This window comes from Lithobates pipiens, unplaced genomic scaffold, assembly GCF_037356315.1.
Source record: "Lithobates pipiens isolate NorthernLeopardFrog02 unplaced genomic scaffold, aLitPip1_a1.2 Scaffold_373, whole genome shotgun sequence".
Taxonomy (NCBI): domain Eukaryota; kingdom Metazoa; phylum Chordata; class Amphibia; order Anura; family Ranidae; genus Lithobates; species Lithobates pipiens.
The window spans coordinates 5,472-26,194 of NW_027507829.1; the positions used below are offsets into that span (position 1 = coordinate 5,472).

The following is a 20,723-nucleotide window of genomic DNA, read 5'->3' on the forward strand; positions in this document are numbered from 1 at the left end:
ACATATCCCCTCCTCCACCCATAACGCCTCACCAACATATCCCCTCCTCCACCCATAACACTCCACCAACATATCCCCTCCTCCACCCATAACGCCTCACCAACATATCCCCTCCTCCACCCATAACGCCTCACCAACATATCCCCTCATCCACCCATAACACTTCACCAACATATCCCCTCCTCCACCCATAACACCTCACCAACATATCCCCTCCTCCATCCATAACGCCTCACCAACATATCCCCTCCTCCACGCATAACGCCTCACCAACATATCCCCTCCTCCACCCATAACGCCTCACCAACATATCCCCTCCTCCACCCATAACGCCTCACCAACATATCCCCTCCTCCACCCATAACGCCTCACCAACATATCCCCTCCTCCATCCATAACGCCTCACCAACATATCCCCTCCTCCACGCATAACGCCTCACCAACATATCCCCTCCTCCACCCATAACTCCTCACCAACATATCCCCTCCTCCACCCATAACGCCCCACCAACATATCCCCTCCTCCACCCATAACACCTCACCAACATATCCCCTCCTCCACCCATAACGCCTCACCAACATATCCCCTCCTCCACCCATAACGCCTCACCAACATATCCCCTCCTCCACCCATAACTCCTCACCAACATATCCCCTCCTCCACCCATAACGCCTCACCAACATATCCCCTCCTCCACCCATAATGCCTCACCAACATATCCCCTCCTCCACCCATAACGCCTCACCAACATATCCCCTCCTCCACCCATAATGCCTCACCAACATATCCCCTCCTCCACCCATAACGCCTCACCAACATATCCCCTCCTCCACCCATAATGCCTCACCAACATATCCCCTCCTCCACCCATAACGCCTCACCAACATATCCCCTCCTCCGCCCATAACGCCTCACCAACATATCCCCTCCTCCACCCATAACGCCTCACCAACATATCCCCTCCTCCGCCCATAACGCCTCACCAACATATCCCCTCCTCCACCCATAACGCCTCACCAACATATCCCCTCCTCCACCCATAACGCCTCACCAACATATCCCCTCCTCCACCCATAACACCTCACCAACATATCCCCTCCTCCGCCCATAACGCCCCACCAACATATCCCCTCCTCCACCCATAACGCCCCACCAACATATCCCCTCCTCCACCCATAACGCCTCACCAACATATCCCCTCCTCCACCCATAACGCCTCACCAACATATTCCCTCCTCCGCCCATAACGCCTCACCAACATATCCCCTCCTCCACCCATAACACTTCACCAACATATCCCCTCCTCCACCCATAACGCCTCACCAACATATCCCCTCCTCCGCCCATAACGCCTCACTAACATATCCCCTCCTCCACCCATAACTCCTCACCAACATATCCCCTCCTCCACCCATAACGCCTCACCAACATATCCCCTCCTCCACCCATAACTCCTCACCAACATATCCCCTCCTCCACCCATAACACCTCACCAACATATCCCCTCCTCCACCCATAACGCCTCACCAACATATCCCCTCCTCCACACATAACGCCTCACCAACATATCCCCTCCTCCACCCATAACTCCTCACCAACATATCCCCTCCTCCACCCATAACTCCTCATCCACATACAAATCGTGGTATTGGACACCGTACCCTCTGCCTCCACCAATCCTGAGTTCTTAAACTATGCGGATGCACACCACCACAGCCTACATATTGTTCCACTATACACCACCCAACCCCCACATATTACCAATCACACCCTTCCCCACCCCCCCGCCATATATCTGGATGCTCTTTCTTGCAGGGTGCCTTCTGGGGTCTGATTGGAGGGCTGTTCCTGGGTCTTTGTCGGATGGTGCCTGAATTTGCCTTTGGATCAGGAAGTTGCTCCGCCCCCAGCTCCTGCCCTGCGCTCATCTGCGGAGTTCATTATCTCTACTTTGCTATCATCCTCTTCTTCTGCTCGGGGGTCCTGATCCTGGCCGTGTCCTACTGCACGCCGCCCATCCCGGACCAGCAGGTGAGAGACGTCAGTAGTGTCAGGCTATGGGCCGAAAAATACCACTGGGTATTGTCAGATCTTTTCCTTCAAGTCTATGGAGGGACCCCGGAATTCACAAATAGTCGGGTTATGCCGCCACCTACAGGAGGTTACAACGCTAGTAAACAGGTTGTAAGCCCGTACCCCTCTAACCCTTCTTCCACCTATAACCCCTCTGCTCTCTGTAGCCCCCCCCCCTTTTACCCATAACACCCCTTCCACCTATAACCGCTCTTCCCCCTGTCCCCCCCCCCCATGAGAGGTGAAGGGGTTCAGGGTGGTGCTAGGGGAAGATTAGGAAATTACAGAAAATATCTTCAATTAAATATTAGAGGCTTCACGGAGTGGGCGGGGGGGGGGATGGGGGGAGATGGGGGGTTATATGGGCACACTAGGGGGCGGTCCCAGCAAATCTTTACCAGGGGGGGTTCGGCTCATCCCTACCAGTGTCCAATCCCCCGAAGGTATATAACCCGGGCTCTCTGATCCGATCCTCCTGTCCAGTATTTGTATTCATGGTTCAGGGATCTCATTGGTAGATAACATTCCCCATTCCTTCTCATCCCGCAGTTGTATCGGTTGGTGTTCAGCCTTCGGCACAGCCAGGAGCCGCGGGAGGAGATGGGGAAGTCAGGTAATGTGACCAATCACAGCACCAGCACCGGCACCAACCAATCACAGACACCATGTGGCATCTCTGTTACTACACAAACATTATTACATAGTTAGTAAGGTTGAATAAAGACACCAGTCCATCCTGAGTGTCTACAATTGTCCCTATCCCTGTACATCGCACACTCACATCAGTCCCGACCCTCAGGGAGCCACAATCCAAGGTCCCCATTCATATATTAGGGACAATTTTGGACAGAAGCCAATTAACCTCCCTGCATGTCTTTGGAGTGTGGGAGGAAACCGGAGTACCCGGAGGAAACCCACACAGGGAGTACATGCAAACTCCAGGCAGGTAGTGTCCTGGTCGGGATTTGAACCAGCGACCCTTTTTACTGCTAGGTGAGAGTGATAACCACTACACCACTGTGCCACCCACTACACCACTGTGCCACCGACTACACCACTGTGCCCGCCCACTACACCACTGTGCCCGCCCACTACACCACTGTGCCCGCCCACTACACCACTGTGCTACTCAATACACCACTGTGCCTCCCACTACACCACTGTGCCACCGACTACACCACTGTGCCTCCCACTACACCACTGTGCCACCGACTACACCACTGTGCCCGCCCACTACACCACTGTGCCCGCCCACTACACCACTGTGCCGCCCACCACACCACTGCACCGCCCGCTACACCACTGTGCCACCGACTACACCACTGTGCCACTGACTACACCACTGTGCCACTGACTACACCACTGTGCCTCCCACTACACCACTGTGCCACCGACTACACCACTGTGCCACCCACTACTCCACTGTGCCACCCACTAACCACTGTGCCGCCCACTACACCACTGTGCCACCCACTACTCCACTGTGCCACCCACTAATCACTGTGCCTCCCACTACACCACTGTGCCACTGACTACACCACTGTGCCTCCCACTACACCACTGTGCCACCGACTACACCACTGTGCCACCCACTACTCCACTGTGCCACCCACTACTCCACTGTGCCACCCACTAATCACTGTGCCACCCACTAACCACTGTGCTACCCACTACACCACTGTGCCACCCACTAACCACTGTGCCTCCCACTACACCACTGTGCCACCCACTACTCCACTGTGCCACCCACTAACCACTGTGCTACCCACTACACCACTGTGCTACCCACTACACCACTGTGCCAACCACTAAACACTGTGCCACCCACTACACAACTGTGCCGCCCACTACACCACTGTGCCACCCACTACTCCACTGTGCCGCCCACTACTCCACTGTGCCACCCACTACTCCACTGTGCCACCCACTTACCACTGTGCTAGCCACTACACCACTGTGCCACCCACTACACCACTGTGCCAACCACTAAACACTGTGCCACCCACTACACCACTGTGCCGTCCACTACACCACTGTGCCACCCACTACTCCACTGTGCCGCCCACTACTCCACTGTGCCACCCACTACTCCACTGTGCCACCCACTAACCACTGTGCTAGCCACTACACCACTGTGCCACCCACTAACCACTGTGCTACCCACTACACCACTGTGCCTCCCACTACACCACTGCGCCACCCACTACACCACCGCGCCGCCCACTACACCACCGCGCCGCCCACTACACCACCGCGCCACCCACTACACCACTGCGCCACCCACTACACCACCGCGCCACCCACTACACCACCGCGCCGCCCACTGCACCACTGTGCCGCCAGATGTACAGATCACATGGTTATTGCCCCGGCATTGTATGGGTCACATTTTATTGTCCCTTTATCGCGGGTATTTGCACGGTACCAGTCAAGTGGGCATTGCCCTGGCACGGGTCACGCGGGTATTGTCCCGACACGGTATGGGTCACGTGGGTATTGGCACGGTACAGGAAGAGGCGGAGACACTGATAATCACATGACATGGAACTTTGTTTATTGAGTTCGGCACATTTCCATCTCCAACATGAAGTATTATTATGGGTACCAGACTCCTCCTCCTCAGAGGGTGTGTTCAGCACCCGGATGGTACCAGACTCCTCCTCCTCAGAGGGTGTGGTCAGCAGCAGTCACAGACAGTTCTCATTACGGGTGAAGCATATAATAAATGATGTGATTCATTGTCCTCTCCACAGGAGGCGCTCCAGAGAAGGGCCCCTCCCCCGCTCTGCCAGACATCCAGGAGGGCCCCTCCCCCGCTCTGCCAGACATCCAGGAGGAGCCCAGAGACGCGTGGCTGGTCAATGCGCACGCCGTGGTCATGATGAGTTGCGCCATCTTCCTGTGGGCGTACTATGCCTGACTCCGCCCATTTCTGCCTTGTGTCGGGGGGTTATGGGGAGCCTTCATCAGGGGGGAGGGGGATGTCCTGCAGGCTCGGGGGAGAGAATTTCAGTCTGCGCAGGGCACTCAGGAAGTGTTTGGGGGGTGCACAGCGTAACACCAGGGGGGGGTCCTCCGGAGACAACTGGAGGGTGATCTGAGCGGCATGGAGGTGAAGAAGAAGAGAGCGCGCCTGGGGGGAGGGGATGCCGAGAGAGCGCAGCACCGGCGCTGGCAATTTCTGAGGAAACCAGAGAAGAATGAGGATAAATATTCTGCTGCATCATGTACAACATGACCCCGCCCCCGCTGTGTGATGTACTGTAACATGACCCCGCCCCCGCTGTGTGATGTACTGTGTGTAACAAGGCCCCGCCCACGCTGTGTGATGTACTATGTGAAATAATGCCCCGCCCCCTGATGAGTTATGAAAAAGGCCCCCCCAGCTATGTGATGAACAAGGCCCTGCCTCCGCTGTGTGATGAACAAGAAGGCCCCACCTCCGCTGTGTGATGAACAAGGCCCCGCCTCCGCTGCATAATGTACTATAACAACGTCCTGCCACCCCATTTGCTATGTGTAATAAGGCCCTGCCCCCGCTCAATGATTTATCATGTGTAATTGGCAATGCCCTCACTGTGTAGTGTACTTTGTATAATAAACATGTTTACGCCCTCAATGTGTGATGTACTATGTGTAATAAACAAGGCCCCGCCCCCTGATGAGTGTTGTACTATGCAACAAGGCCCAGCCGAGTGATGTCCTGTGTGTAACAAGGCCCCGCCCCCGCTGAGTGATGTCCTGTGTGTAACAAGGCCCCGCCCCCGCTGAGTGATGTCCTGTGTGTAACAAGGGCCCGCCCCCGCTGAGTGATGTCCTGTGTGTAACAAGGCCCCGCCCCCGCTGAGTGATGTCCTGTGTGTAACAAGGCCCCGCCCCCGCTGAGTGATGTCTTGTGTGTAACAAGGCCCCGCCCCCGCTGAGTGATGTACTGTGTGTAACAAGGTCCCCAATATGTGATGTACTGTCTAATAAATTTTGCCCCGCCCCTGCTATGTGTAATGAAAAAGGCCCCGCCCCCACACATAACGACTGTTTTCCTGATAACATGGTACACCCCTCCCCCTCCTCACTTAAAGTGGCAGAATTAGGATTTGCTCCGGGGGGAGGGTCAGCGATCTTACCTGAGGGGCCAGGCGCCCCCAGTGGGAGTATTTGTGGTCCCCCAGGATGGGGCAGCTCAGGGCCAGAGCCAGGTGACTTCTCAGCTGATGCTTCACCCCTACAGAGAGGAGAGAGAGAGACCTGTGTGAGACGCCTCCGCTGGAAGCTGCCATTCCCCCCAATCCTGGAATCTACGGCGCACAGAGAGGGGGAGGGGGAAGACAGACCTGTGAGTGGCTGCAGCTCCAGGAGTGAGACTCCCGATGACTTCTCCAGAGTGCGGTATTGGGTGACGGCCTCGTGGGCGGAGCGGCTGACCCGGAACCTCTGTACTGAGCCGTCCGAAGACACCCGGAACCGCGGGCACAGCGCCATCTGCAAGGAGAGAGAGAACCGGTCAGCCACCCCCCCAATATAGGGAAAGGAGAGGGTGGAACTGGGGGGAGGTACATGGGAAGGGGGGGTAGATGATGGGAGGGGACAGTATGGGGTGAAGAACATGGGGAGGGGGGTAAAAAGATGACGGGAGGGGACCTATGGGAGGGGTCCTCCTGGGGGGAGGGGATGACGGGAGGGGACCTCCCTGTGGGAGGGGGATGGGAGGGGACCTCCCTGTGGGAGGGGGATGGGAGGGGTCCTCCCTGTGGGAGGGGGTGATGCCCCCGAAGTCTCACCTTGAAGTGTTTCTGTGGCCCCGGCGTCTCCTTCTCTATGAGGGGGATGTCCAGGATCCCCTCTGGGGGGGTTGGGGCCCCCACACACAGGGCCCTGTAGAAGACACAGAGTGATGAGTTGGGGGAGGGGAGGAAGGGAGGGGGAGGGGCGGGAAGTCTTCTCACCAATAGACTCGGGACATGCGGTGCTCCCGCAGAGCTCGCTGGACGCGGTCGGCAGATTCGGCGCTCTGGGCGAGGAGTAACGCCCCGCTGCTGTCCTTATCCAATCGGTGACAGATCCGCAGAGGCTCCGCCCCTCCTCCGAACAACAACCGAGACAACGCCGGGAGCAACGACACCACACTGCGCTCCACTCCGGGGCCCCCTGAAACGGGAAGGAGGGGTCATACGGTGGGGGAGGGGGGTCATGCAGTAGGGGGAGGGGTCAGAGGTGGTCATGTGGTAGGGGGAGGGGTCAGAGGGGGGGGGGTCATGCAGTAGGGGGAGGGGTCATGCGGTAGGGGGGAGGGGTTAAGAGGCGGGTCATGCAGTAGGGGGAGGGGGTCATGCAGTAGGGGGAGGGATCAGAGGTGGGTCATGCGGTCAGAGGGGGGTAATGCGGTGGGGTGGTCATGCAGTAGGGGGGGTCAGAGGGGGGTCATGCGGTAGGGGGGAGGGGTCAGAGGTGGGTAATGCGGTGGGGGGGGGTCATGCAGTAGGGGGGGTCAGAGGGGGGTCATGCGGTAGGGGGGAGGGGTCAGAAGTGGGGGGGGGGGGTCATGCAGTGGGGGGAGGGATCAGAGGTAGGTCATGTGGTGGGGGGGTGGGGTCAGAGGGGGGTCATGCGGTAGGGGTCAGAGGGGGGTCATGCGGTAGGGGGGAGGGGTCAGAGGTGGGTAATGCGGTGGGGGGGGGTCATGCAGTAGGGGGGGTCAGAGGGGGGTCATGCGGTAGGGGGGAGGGGTCAGAAGTGGGGGGGGGGGTCATGCAGTGGGGGGAGGGATCAGAGGTAGGTCATGTGGTGGGGGGGTGGGGTCAGAGGGGGGTCATGCGGTAGGGGTCAGAGGGGGGTCATGCGGTAGGGGGAGGGGTCAGAGGGGGGTAATGCGGTGAGGGGAGGGGTCAGAGGTGGGTCATGTAGTAGGGGGAGGGGTCAGAGGGGGGTATTGTGGTGGCGGAAGGGTCAGAGGTGGGTCATGCAGTGGGGGGAGGGGTCATGCGGTGGGGGAGGGGTCAGAGGTGGGTCATGCAGTAGGGGGAGGGGTCAGAGGTGGGTCATGCAGTGGGGGGAGGGGTCAGAGGGGGGTCATGCGGTAGGGGGGGTCATGCAGTAGGGGGCGGGGCGATCTCACCGTGGGTGGGCAGTCCGGGCGGTTTGTTGATGAGGATAAGCCCCGCCTCTCCGGGGAGTGACCAGGCCCGGAGATCTCTCACGGTCGGGCCGGTCGGTGTCCGCGCTCCGGTCCCCGCACTCCGCTCCGCCAATCTCTTCTCCGCTCTCAGCCGCTCCGCCAATCTCCGCGCACCCCGTGTCGCCCCGGCCGCCGCCATCTTCTCCGTCGCACACCGATGACGTCACCTCCCTTCGTGTCACCAAGGTGGTGTGGCTGCAGATCGGAGCGCCGCCCTCTACAGGAATAAAGTGACATCACACTGATATCTATGGGGGCGGGACCGGAGAATGTCAGGTGACATGAGGGGCGGGGTTATTATTTTCCTTTCTATTCACTTTAGAGAATTTTTAGTGACATTTTCCTGGATCTCTGCGGATATGTCACGTGACACAAATACTTGGGACTTCCACTATTTTATTCTCTGAGGCCTCTGCTATCAGAAAATAGATCATGTCTGGGGGAGGGGTTATGTTGGGGGCGGGTTATGTGGAGGAGGGGTTATGTCAGGTTGAGCCTCTCATAGGGCCAAGGAGCGACGCTCAGCTGTATATAAAGAGTTGATTCTCATCGGGCGTTTCTCTTCCTCTATTCAAAAATCGAAGGTTCCTCCGGAATCCCATTGATTTGAATAGACGTCGGATCACAATGAGCAAAATCCATACCAGACCCCTATCTGAGCACACAGCCCGGCAGGTCAGGAAAGTGGGGTCCTTCTCCCTCTCCAGGTCTCCTCTCTGCTCTGTCTTCTCCCTCTCCGGGTCTCCTCTCTGCTCCGCTTCTCCCTCTCCGGGTCTCCTCTCTGCAGTCTGCAGGGTCCGCCATGTGCATGATACGATGATGTCACAAGGGGTGGGGCCTCAAAATGATGTCAGCGTGTGGCCCCACCCCATGCCAATATATGTCATTGCACATGGCGGAGCCGGTATTACACGGGAGATCGCGTTGAGTCAAGATCAGAAGACAGCAAAGAAGACATTCACATAGGGTGGGGGGCTGATAAACCCGCCGCCTGCAGATCCCGACAACCAATGGCCAGGGTTGTCAGGAAGAGGCCCCTGTCCTCATCAGCATGGGGACAAGGTGCTTTGGGGTGGGGGGTGCAGGGCTCCCCCTGCCCAAAAGCACCCCCCATGTTGAGGGCATGTACAGTAGCCTGGTATAGTACGGGGGGGGCATGCGCTCACCCCCTTTCCTGACCTGCCACACTATGTGCTCCAAAAAAGGGTCTGGTATGGATTTTGGGGGGAACTCCACACCATTTCTTTTCCATTTTGGCGGGGGTTCCCTTAGCACACAAGGCGGATCCTCGTGATCCGACTCCCATTCAAATCAATGGGCTCCCATAGGGAGTGTAGCCAAGTCTGTGACCTGGTAGGATGACGGGCTCCACCACTTTCTTCCTCTGATGGAATTGGAGTCAGCAGTCTGGTGAAGGACGCTCCCATAGGAACCCTTTTTTCAATGGTTCCGGGTATTACCCCCCCCCGGGTTGTAATGTAGTGCCGGACTCCTGAAGAGCATGCGCTATGATTTGTCAATTTAAATGTTCCTAAGATAGTTGGGTTTTGGGGGTGATTGTAGTAAATAATGGTCTCGGTATCAGTTTGGCCGGACTGTATTGTGTTCTGCTTGGCCATAGGTGGAGGTGTCACCTTTGGCAAGCATTGGAACGCAGTCTGGTTGGACGCATTGGGTGCCAATCTCTCTCTGAGCCAATCAGTGGGTGCGTTGTCTCGCTGTGTATTCTGGGAGAGGGTACTTAAGGTGCTGAGGTCATGTGATTCGAGGTTCCAGTCCCCTGACCAGCCCCCAGAGGTCCTCACGGCCTGGGGTGCGGATCCATCCATTTCCAAGTCTCAGGACTGGCTAGCCCGAGGCACAGTAAGTGGAAGGAGGGTTCCCGAGGTGTTTAGGTGCCGTCTCGGGTTTGGAGAGGCCCAGCGACTGAAAACGCAACCAGAGGAGGACTCCTCAGAAGAGGACCACGCACGAGGCTGGCTGCTCGGTAGGAGCCTGGAAGCTGAGCTGAAAGGACACCAAGTGAATCCGCAGTCGTACGGTATCACCGGACCGGCTGCAAGATACCAGTACCGTATGACAGTTCTCTAATTTCATCCTTCAGTTACAACCAAGTCTGTGGCAGATACTTTATCTGAATCACCTGCCGGTTGCTAAATTCACTAAAATGGGATTTATCCGATTGTTGTAACATCCAGTTGTGAACGGCTATTCCCTGGATTATCTAGAGAGACATTTCAAGTGTCAGCAGTTCCAAGAGTACCTGAGCTTCCCTACCCATACCCTCTATTCCCTACTGAGAGCTTCCCTACCCATACCCTCTATTCCCTACTGAGAGCTTCCCTACCCATACCCTCTATTCCCAACTGAGAGCTTTCCAACCCGTCCCCTCTATTCCCTACTGAGAGCTTTCCAACCCATCCCCTCTATTCCCTACTGAGAGCTTTCCAACCCATCCCCTCTATTCCCAACTGAGAGCTTTACTACCCATCCCCTCTATTCCCAACTGAGAGCTTTCCAACCCATCCCCTCTATTCCCAACTGAGAGCTTTACTACCCATCCCCTCTATTCCCAACTGAGAGCTTTCCAACCCATCCCCTCTATTCCCAACTGAGAGCTTTCCAACCCATCCCCTCTATTCCCTACTGAGAGCTTTCCAACCCATCCCCTCTATTCCCAACTGAGAGCTTTCCTACCCATCCCCTCTATTCCCAACTGAGAGCTTTCCAACCCATCCCCTCTATTCCCAACTGAGAGCTTTCCAACCCATCCCCTCTATTCCCTACTGAGAGCTTTCCAACCCATCCCCTCTATTCCCAACTGAGAGCTTTCCTACCCATCCCCTCTATTCCCAACTGAGAGCTTTCCAACCCATCCCCTCTATTCCCAACTGAGAGCTTTCCAACCCATCCCCTCTATTCCCAACTGAGAGCTTTCCAACCCATCCCCTCTATTCCCAACTGAGAGCTTTCCAACCCATCCCCTCTATTCCCAACTGAGAGCTTTCCAACCCATCCCCTCTATTCCCTACTGAGAGCTTCAGTAATGCTGCAGTAAGATGCGGTGACCACAGTCATTGAGTCCCCTCATGTCTGGCTTATTGCCATATGAGGGTTGTTTGGAGGTCAACCAAGACCAGAGTTGTACTCTCCTCATTAGCGGTCACCTACATTCCCAGGTGATGAGGTAGGTGCAATCACTGCAACATGTACTCCAAAAGGTCCCCCACGGGGTTCACGAGTCCCTCCTGGACCCAGACACAATAACCAGTTTACATTCTATATAACCAGGTGACTGGGCCAGAGAATCTGAGGGACGAGACCAGACCGGCCACTGCAAGAAGCCGCTCAACCACACCAAAGGATGAGGAGTATCTTTGTTTATATTTTTTAAATTGTATTTTCCAACTAGCTAAGAAAGTGAACAGGACACAAGGTGGGGTCTCCCCCGAGCTCTGGGGCCCCAGCGATGGCGGCGATACATGGTATAGAGGACGTTCATATTGGTGTGAGGAGTTCTGACAAACTAGTAAAATCCAAACATTTGTCTATAGAACTTAACGATACATTTCTAGAGGGTAAAATGAATTATAATTTTGACAATCGGTCTGGATCTTGTCAGCTTTGGTATCGGGATAACGAGGTGGCCCACAAGTTTGCTTCAACTTTAGTTTGGTATTAATGCGGATCTACAGCTTATAAGGTAATTCCCCGAAGGCGAGAGGTTCATGTGTGCTGAGGAATCTCATCCCAGCATCTTATGTCGTGGCCGATTGTGAGGATCTGATGGAGCGAGAAGGTAGGAATGTCAGGGACAGCTAGAAGGGAATTGTTCACCATTCCTGACCAGGTCTGGACGTGGTTTCCTGCTTGTACACGGGGGGGGGGATGAGCTTATGAAACGATTGAACAATTTTTCATCCATTGAGGACGGGATGTTTTCATGTAACTGGATCCCACAATCCAAGGGGGGTTCCTGTGACTTGATAGGAAAGGATCGGGGATACCGGTGACAAAGTTCAGGCCCATATGGATGGGGGTCGGATCCCTGAGAGGCAAAGCCGGATCTATAGCTAGTGAAGGTCGGGATCCTTAGGGGTTTGGGAAACTTGGGGGATTTTTTATTTTCCATCGGATCGTGGTTGAAGGAAGTAGAGGGATATATACTCATATATATACTCATGTTGTTTTTTTTTCTATTCCTTCTATATGCTGTGATGAGGAGCTCCTGTTGCCTGATTGGACGAGTGACCAGCGTCCGAGCAGATGACCACATCTTCCTCACCGAGAGGAGACGCCCCGAAGCCTGACCCACGTACCAGACACCGAGGATCCCAGACCGACCGGCGATTACTACAGCTCCCCGTGTCGTGTCCTCCCTATAAGTCATCCCTCCTGAAGAACATACATGTCAAGCCGTGTTTTCCTTTTTTATGGACGGTAAGGACTGATACGTTTCCAGGTGTAAGAAGAAGATCCATCGAGGGACACATGGGAGGATATGACAAGAGGAGGGGCTGTTGTGGAAATGTTTATGAATGTATGTTGTCAGACGCCCCCTGGTGTCAGTTGTGCTGTAATACGCTCATATGAGGGTAGTCACACATACAGACATTGGTGGAAAACCATTGGATGCGGAAACCTTCCCTCGGACATGGCGGATCTGTTCGCTCTTTTAACCTCTTGCTCACCGGGCACTTAAACCCCCCTCCTGTCCAGACCAATTTTCAGCTTTCAGTGCTGATGCAGTTTGAATGACATTTGCGCGGGCATACAACATTGGTTTTTATATTTTGTTATAAAATTTTGCAAACAGGTAATTTTTCTCATTTATTGATGTACGCTGATGAGGCGGCACTGATGGGCACCGATAGGTGGCAGTGATGGGCACTTATGGGTGCCAATAATGGGCACTGATCGGTTACACTGATAGGCAGCACTGCTAGGAGGCACTGATTGGCACCACTAGTGGGCATTGATAGGTGGCACTGGCAAGGGGTACTGGTGGGCACAGATGAGGCATAATTGCCTCTTCCTTTTCGGGACCGATGTCCCTTGCAGATGAGCCGGTGATCGGCTTTTTTTTCTGCTCACGCTGTCAGCATGAGACCAAAAAAACGATTACCGAGCTTTTGTTTACATCATGTGATCAGCTGTCATTGGCTGAGAGCCGATCACGTGGTAAGGGGTCACAGCGGCACCGCACACACCCTGCAGGGGGCGCATGCACAGGGGAGGAAATTCAGGTCTGCGCTGTGGCCATCATTCGGCTATAGTGCGGACAGCAAGTGGTTAAGGATGTTTTGTTTGTCTCACCAGGGAATTCGCTACTCCATGGCGATGACATTTAACCCCTTCAATACGGGGGGGCACTTGCACACCTTCCTGCCCAGGCCAATTTTCAGCTTTCAGCGCCGTCACAATTTCAATGCGCAGTCATACAACTCAAACACATTTTGTATCATTTTTTCCCACAAATAGAATTTTCTTTTGATGGTATTTGATCACCTCTGCGATTTTAATTTTTTGCGCAACAAATAAAAAAAGACAGAAAATTTTGAAAAAAAAAAACAAGTTTTTCTTTGTTTCTGTACATTTTTTTTGGAAATAAGTACATTTTCTTCAATGACGGGCACTAAGGCAGCACTGATGATTGGCACTGGTATGCAGCACTGATGGGCACTCATAGGTGGCACTGATAGGTACTTATGGGTGGCACTGTTGTACAATGATGGGTGGCATTGCTCGACATCACTGATTTTATTTTGTTACATGATGGTGCCAGTCAGTGCCCATTTGTGGGCACTGATTGGGCACATGTGGATGCCATAAGTTACATACCTGGCCATCCACATGTTGCCCACATCCCTGGTGGTCCAGTGTGGACACTCGAGGGGGGGGGGGGCTGCGCTGATAATCAATCAGCACAGACCCCCCCCCCCCGTCAGGAGAGCCGCCGATCGTCTCTCCTCGCATCTGTCAGATGCGAGTGAGGAAAAGTCGATCAACGGCTTTTCCTGTTTACATCGTGATCAGCCGTGATTGGACACGGCTGATCACGTGTAGCGGTGGGTCAGTATGACACCACCGATCAGCGCGATGCGCACCCCCACGGGCGCGCAGCGGCATGTTATCGTGAAGGACGTCATATGACGCCCAGTCAGGATAACAGAACCACCGCCTGGATGTCAGTCTATTGACCGGGCGGGAAGTGGTTAAACTCTTAAGTAAGCAGATCTGCATACATGGGAACCATAGTATAACCATACAAAACAATGGCCCACTAGGATGTAGTGTGGTATCAGGGAACTGGAGAAAGTGCAGAGAAGGGCAACCAAACTGATAAGAGGCATGGAGGAGCTCAGCTATGAGAAGAGATTAGAGGAACTGAATTTATTCTCTTGATAAGAGGAGATTAAGGGGGATATGATCACCATGTATAATATATAAGGGGTCCATATAGTGAACTTGGTGTTTAGTTATTCACTTTACAGTCATCACAGAGGACAAGGAGGACTCTTTACATCTAGAGGAAAAGAGATTTCATCTCCAAATACGGAAAGGTTTCTTCACAGTAAGAGCTGTGAAAATGTGGAATAGACTCCCTGCAGAGGTGGATCTGGTCGGCTCAGTGGATTTCTATAAGAAAGGTCGGGATTATTTCCTAAGTGTACAGAATATAACGGGGTGACATTTATAGGGAAAGGTGATCCGGGGGAAAATCTGATTGCCTCTCGGGGGATCAGGAAGGAATTTTTTCCTCTGATGTAGCAAATTGGATCATGGCTCTGCTGGGGTTTTTTGCCTTTCTCTGGATCAACTGTGGGTGTAGAATTGTGTATATGAGATTGTACGATATTATTATTATTTTATTTGTGGTTGAACTGGATGGACTTGTGTCTTTTTTCAACTTGACTATGTAACTATGCATCACTGGTAGCGGTGGGAATGTGCACAGGGTTGTGTTTGGAACCATGTGCCACACGTCACTACTGCATTTCTATTTGAATATATACATGTGTGTGATTGGTTCTTTAGAATGAATACAAGCGTCTGATTGGCTGATCCTGAAGCCAGCAGCCTCTTTTGTTATCGATGTGTTTACTATAAATAAAAGCAGCTTGGCTACCTTGTGCAGGATGATACGGAGCCGAGGTGATCCCAGCATGTCTGTTACTTGGAGATCAACGAGACGCTTTCCCGCCATTATAGAAGAGCTTTTTGTGCTTTTAAGAGCAAAGAAATTATAGGGAGAAGCTTACATTTTCCCTGACAGTCCTCCCCTATATCATTCCCCAACTCCGCCCCTTCCCCAACTCCGCCCTTCCCCAACTCCGCCCCTTCTACGTCCTACCCCAACTCCACCCCTTCTACGTCCTACCCCAACTCCACCCATGTCCTCCTATATCATTCCCCAACTCCGCCCCTTCTACGTCCTTTCCCAACTCCGCCCCTTCTACGTCCTACCCCAACTCCACCCATGTCCTCCCCTATATCATTCCCCAACTCCACCCCTTCTACGTCCTACCCCAACTCCACCCCTTCTACGTCCTACCCCAACTCCACCCCTTCTACGTCCTACCCCAACTCCGCCCCTTCTACACCCTACCCCAACTCCGCCCCTTCTACACCCTACCCCAACTCCACCCATGTCCTCCCCTATATCATTCCCCAACTCCACCCCTTCTACGTCCTACCCCAACTCCGCCCCTTCTACACCCTACCCCAACTCCACCCATGTCCTCCCCTATATCATTCCCCAACTCCGCCCCTTCTACACCCTACCCCAACTCCACCCATGTCCTCCCCTATATCATTCCCCAACTCCGCCCCTTCTACACCCTACCCCAACTCCACCCATGTCCTCCCCTATATCATTCCCCAACTCCGCCCCTTCCCCAACTCCGCCCTTCCCCAACTCCGCCCCTTCTACGTCCTACCCCAACTCCACCCCTTCTACGTCCTACCCCAACTCCACCCATGTCCTCCTATATCATTCCCCAACTCCGCCCCTTCTACGTCCTTTCCCAACTCCGCCCCTTCTACGTCCTACCCCAACTCCACCCATGTCCTCCCCTATATCATTCCCCAACTCCACCCCTTCTACGTCCTACCCCAACTCCACCCCTTCTACGTCCTACCCCAACTCCACCCCTTCTACGTCCTACCCCAACTCCGCCCCTTCTACACCCTACCCCAACTCCGCCCCTTCTACACCCTACCCCAACTCCACCCATGTCCTCCCCTATATCATTCCCCAACTCCACCCCTTCTACGTCCTACCCCAACTCCGCCCCTTCTACACCCTACCCCAACTCCACCCATGTCCTCCCCTATATCATTCCCCAACTCCGCCCCTTCTACACCCTACCCCAACTCCACCCATGTCCTCCCCTATATCATTCCCCAACTCCGCCCCTTCTACACCCTACCCCAACTCCACCCATGTCCTCCCCTATATCATTCCCCAACTCCGCCCCTTCCCCAACTCCGCCCTTCCCCAACTCCGCCCCTTCTACGTCCTACCCCAACTCCACCCCTTCTACGTCCTACCCCAACTCCACCCATGTCCTCCTATATCATTCCCCAACTCCGCCCCTTCTACGTCCTTTCCCAACTCCGCCCCTTCTACGTCCTACCCCAACTCCACCCATGTCCTCCCCTATATCATTCCCCAACTCCACCCCTTCTACGTCCTACCCCAACTCCACCCCTTCTACGTCCTACCCCAACTCCACCCCTTCTACGTCCTACCCCAACTCCGCCCCTTCTACACCCTACCCCAACTCCGCCCCTTCTACACCCTACCCCAACTCCACCCATGTCCTCCCCTATATCATTCCCCAACTCCACCCCTTCTACGTCCTACCCCAACTCCGCCCCTTCTACACCCTACCCCAACTCCACCCATGTCCTCCCCTATATCATTCCCCAACTCCGCCCCTTCTACACCCTACCCCAACTCCACCCATGTCCTCCCCTATATCATTCCCCAACTCCGCCCCTTCTACACCCTACCCCAACTCCACCCATGTCCTCCCCTATATCATTCCCCAACTCCGCCCCTTCCCCAACTCCGCCCTTCCCCAACTCCGCCCCTTCTACGTCCTACCCCAACTCCACCCCTTCTACGTCCTACCCCAACTCCACCCATGTCCTCCTATATCATTCCCCAACTCCGCCCCTTCTACGTCCTTTCCCAACTCCGCCCCTTCTACGTCCTACCCCAACTCCACCCATGTCCTCCCCTATATCATTCCCCAACTCCACCCCTTCTACGTCCTACCCCAACTCCACCCCTTCTACGTCCTACCCCAACTTCGCCCCTTCTACACCCTACCCCAACTCCGCCCCTTCTACACCCTACCCCAACTCCACCCATGTCCTCCCCTATATCATTCCCCAACTCCACCCCTTCTACGTCCTACCCCAACTCCGCCCCTTCTACACCCTACCCCAACTCCACCCATGTCCTCCCCTATATCATTCCCCAACTCCGCCCCTTCTACACCCTACCCCAACTCCACCCATGTCCTCCCCTATATCATTCCCCAACTCCGCCCCTTCTACACCCTACCCCAACTCCACCCATGTCCTCCCCTATATCATTCCCCAACTCCGCCCCTTCCCCAACTCCGCCCTTCCCCAACTCCGCCCCTTCTACGTCCTACCCCAACTCCACCCCTTCTACGTCCTACCCCAACTCCACCCATGTCCTCCTATATCATTCCCCAACTCCGCCCCTTCTACGTCCTTTCCCAACTCCGCCCCTTCTACGTCCTACCCCAACTCCACCCATGTCCTCCCCTATATCATTCCCCAACTCCACCCCTTCTACGTCCTACCCCAACTCCACCCCTTCTACGTCCTACCCCAACTCCACCCCTTCTACGTCCTACCCCAACTCCGCCCCTTCTACACCCTACCCCAACTCCGCCCCTTCTACACCCTACCCCAACTCCACCCATGTCCTCCCCTATATCATTCCCCAACTCCACCCCTTCTACGTCCTACCCCAACTCCGCCCCTTCTACACCCTACCCCAACTCCACCCATGTCCTCCCCTATATCATTCCCCAACTCCGCCCCTTCTACACCCTACCCCAACTCCACCCATGTCCTCCCCTATATCATTCCCCAACTCCGCCCCTTCTACACCCTACCCCAACTCCACCCATGTCCTCCCCTATATCATTCCCCAACTCCGCCCCTTCCCCAACTCCGCCCTTCCCCAACTCCGCCCCTTCTACGTCCTACCCCAACTCCACCCCTTCTACGTCCTACCCCAACTCCACCCATGTCCTCCTATATCATTCCCCAACTCCGCCCCTTCTACGTCCTTTCCCAACTCCGTCCCTTCTACGTCCTACCCCAACTCCACCCATGTCCTCCCCTATATCATTCCCCAACTCCACCCCTTCTACGTCCTACCCCAACTCCACCCCTTCTACGTCCTACCCCAACTCCACCCCTTCTACGTCCTACCCCAACTCCGCCCCTTCTACACCCTACCCCAACTCCGCCCCTTCTACACCCTACCCCAACTCCACCCATGTCCTCCCCTATATCATTCCCCAACTCCACCCCTTCTACGTCCTACCCCAACTCCGCCCCTTCTACACCCTACCCCAACTCCACCCATGTCCTCCCCTATATCATTCCCCAACTCCGCCCCTTCTACACCCTACCCCAACTCCACCCCTTCTACGTCCTACCCCAACTCCACCCATGTCCTCCCCTATATCATTCCCCAACTCCACCCCTTCTACGTCCTACCCCAACTCCACCCCTTCTACGTCCTACCCCAACTCCACCCATGTCCTCCCCTATATCATTCCCCAACTCCGCCCCTTCTACGTCCTACCCCAACTCCACCCATGTCCTCCCCTATATCATTCCCCAACTCCGCCCTTCTATGTCCTCCCCTATATCATTCCCCAACTCCACCCATCTATGTCCTCCCCTATATCATTCCCCAACTCCGCTCCTTCTACACCCTACCTTAACTCCACCCCTTCTACGTCCTACCCCAACTCCACCCATGTCCTCCCCTATATCATTCCCCAACTCCGCCCCTTCTACGTCCTACCCCAACTCCACCCATGTCCTCCCCTATATCATTCCCCAACTCCGCCCCTTCTACGTCCTACCCCAACTCCACCCATGTCCTCCCCTATATCATTCCCCGACTCCGCCCCTTCTACACTCTACCCCAACTCCACCCCTTCTACGTCCTACCCCAACTCCACCCATGTCATCCCCTATATCATTCCCCAACTCCGCCCCTTCTACGCCCTACCCCAACTCCACCCATGTCCTCCCCTATATCATTCCCCAACTCCACCCCTTCTAAGTCCTACCCCAACTCCACCCATGTCCTCCCCTATATCATTCCCCAACTCCGCCCCTTCTACGCCCTACCCCAACTCCACCCATGTCCTCCCCTATATCATTCCCCAACTCCGCCCCTTCTATGTCCTACCCCAACTCCACCCATGTCCTCCCCTATATCATTCCCCAACTCCACCCATGTCCTCCCCTATATCATTCCCCAACTCCGCCCTTCTATGTCCTCCCCCTACTCCACCCATCTATGTCCTCCCCTATATCATTCCCCAACTCCACCCATCTATGTCCTCCCCTATATCATTCCCCAACTCCGCCCTTCTATGTCCTTCCCTATATCATTCCCCAACTCCGCCCTTCTATGTCCTTCCCTATATCATTCCCCAACTCCGCCCTTCTATGTCCTTCCCTATATCATTCCCCAACTCCGCCCTTCTATCTCCTCCCCTATATCATTCCCCAACTCCACCCTTCTATGTCCTCCCCTATATTACACCCCAACTCCACCCATCTATATCCTCCCCTATATCATTCCCCAACTCTGCCCTTCTATGTCCTTCCCCAACCTATATCCTCCCCTATATCATTCCCCAACTCCACCCTTCTATGTCCTCCCCCAACTCCACCCATCTATATCCTTCCCTATATAATTCCCCAACTCCGCCCTACTATATTCTCCCCTATATCATTCCCTAACTCCGCCCTTCTATGTCCTCCCCTATATCATTCCCCAACTCCGCCCTTCTATGTCCTCCCCCAACTCCACCCATCTATATCCTCCCCCAACTCCACCCATCTATATCCTCCCCATAATAATTCCCCAACTCCGCCCTACTATATCCTCCCCTATATCATTCCCCAACTCCGCCCTTCTACGCCCTACCCCAACTCCACCCATGTCCTCCCCCTATATCATTCCCCAACTCCGCCCCTTCTACGTCCTACCCCAACTCCACCCATCTATGTCTTCCCCTATATCATTCCCCAACTCCACCCATCTATATCCTTCCCTATATCATTCCCCAACTCCACCCATCTATGTCCTCCCCTATATCATTCCCCAACTCCGCCCTTCTATGTCCTCCCCCAACTCCACCCTTCTATTGCCTCCCCTATATCATTCCCCAACTC

At 54.8% G+C, this 20,723-nt stretch overlaps 2 protein-coding genes across 2 annotated transcripts; one reads left to right on the top strand and one right to left on the bottom strand.

Annotated features, from left to right (window-relative positions):
• The first annotated feature begins 1,818 nt into the window (after positions 1-1,818).
• On the top strand, positions 1,819-5,693 carry LOC143956634 (sodium/glucose cotransporter 2-like). Its single transcript, XM_077466827.1, has 3 exons — positions 1,819-2,032; positions 2,624-2,687; positions 4,828-5,693. The coding sequence occupies exons 1-3, from the start codon at positions 1,865-1,867 to the stop codon at positions 4,992-4,994; spliced, it is 399 nt and encodes a 132-aa protein (XP_077322953.1). The 5' UTR covers positions 1,819-1,864; the 3' UTR covers positions 4,995-5,693.
• On the bottom strand, positions 4,607-8,428 carry RPUSD4 (RNA pseudouridine synthase D4). Its single transcript, XM_077466826.1, has 6 exons — positions 8,187-8,428; positions 7,018-7,219; positions 6,853-6,946; positions 6,406-6,553; positions 6,199-6,296; positions 4,607-5,255 (listed from the first exon to the last, which is right to left on the bottom strand). The coding sequence occupies exons 1-6, from the start codon at positions 8,383-8,385 to the stop codon at positions 5,025-5,027; spliced, it is 972 nt and encodes a 323-aa protein (XP_077322952.1). The 5' UTR covers positions 8,386-8,428; the 3' UTR covers positions 4,607-5,024.
• Between the last annotated feature and the right edge of the window lie 12,295 nt (positions 8,429-20,723).

Excerpts from the sequence above, each read along its gene's own strand:
- RPUSD4 (XM_077466826.1), bottom strand. The coding sequence starts at position 8,385 with ATGGCGGCGGCCGGGGCGACACGGGGTGCGCGGAGATTGGCGGAGCGG. Across the intron at positions 6,947-7,017 it reads CGCATGTCCCGAGTCTATTG|GGCCCTGTGTGTGGGGGCCC; the intron begins GTGAGAAGACTT and ends TGTCTTCTACAG. Across the intron at positions 6,554-6,852 it reads GGCCACAGAAACACTTCAAG|ATGGCGCTGTGCCCGCGGTT; the intron begins GTGAGACTTCGG and ends CTCTCCTTGCAG.
- LOC143956634 (XM_077466827.1), top strand. The coding sequence starts at position 1,865 with ATGGTGCCTGAATTTGCCTTTGGATCAGGAAGTTGCTCCGCCCCCAGC. Across the intron at positions 2,033-2,623 it reads CGCCCATCCCGGACCAGCAG|TTGTATCGGTTGGTGTTCAG; the intron begins GTGAGAGACGTC and ends CTCATCCCGCAG. Across the intron at positions 2,688-4,827 it reads GGAGGAGATGGGGAAGTCAG|GAGGCGCTCCAGAGAAGGGC; the intron begins GTAATGTGACCA and ends TCCTCTCCACAG.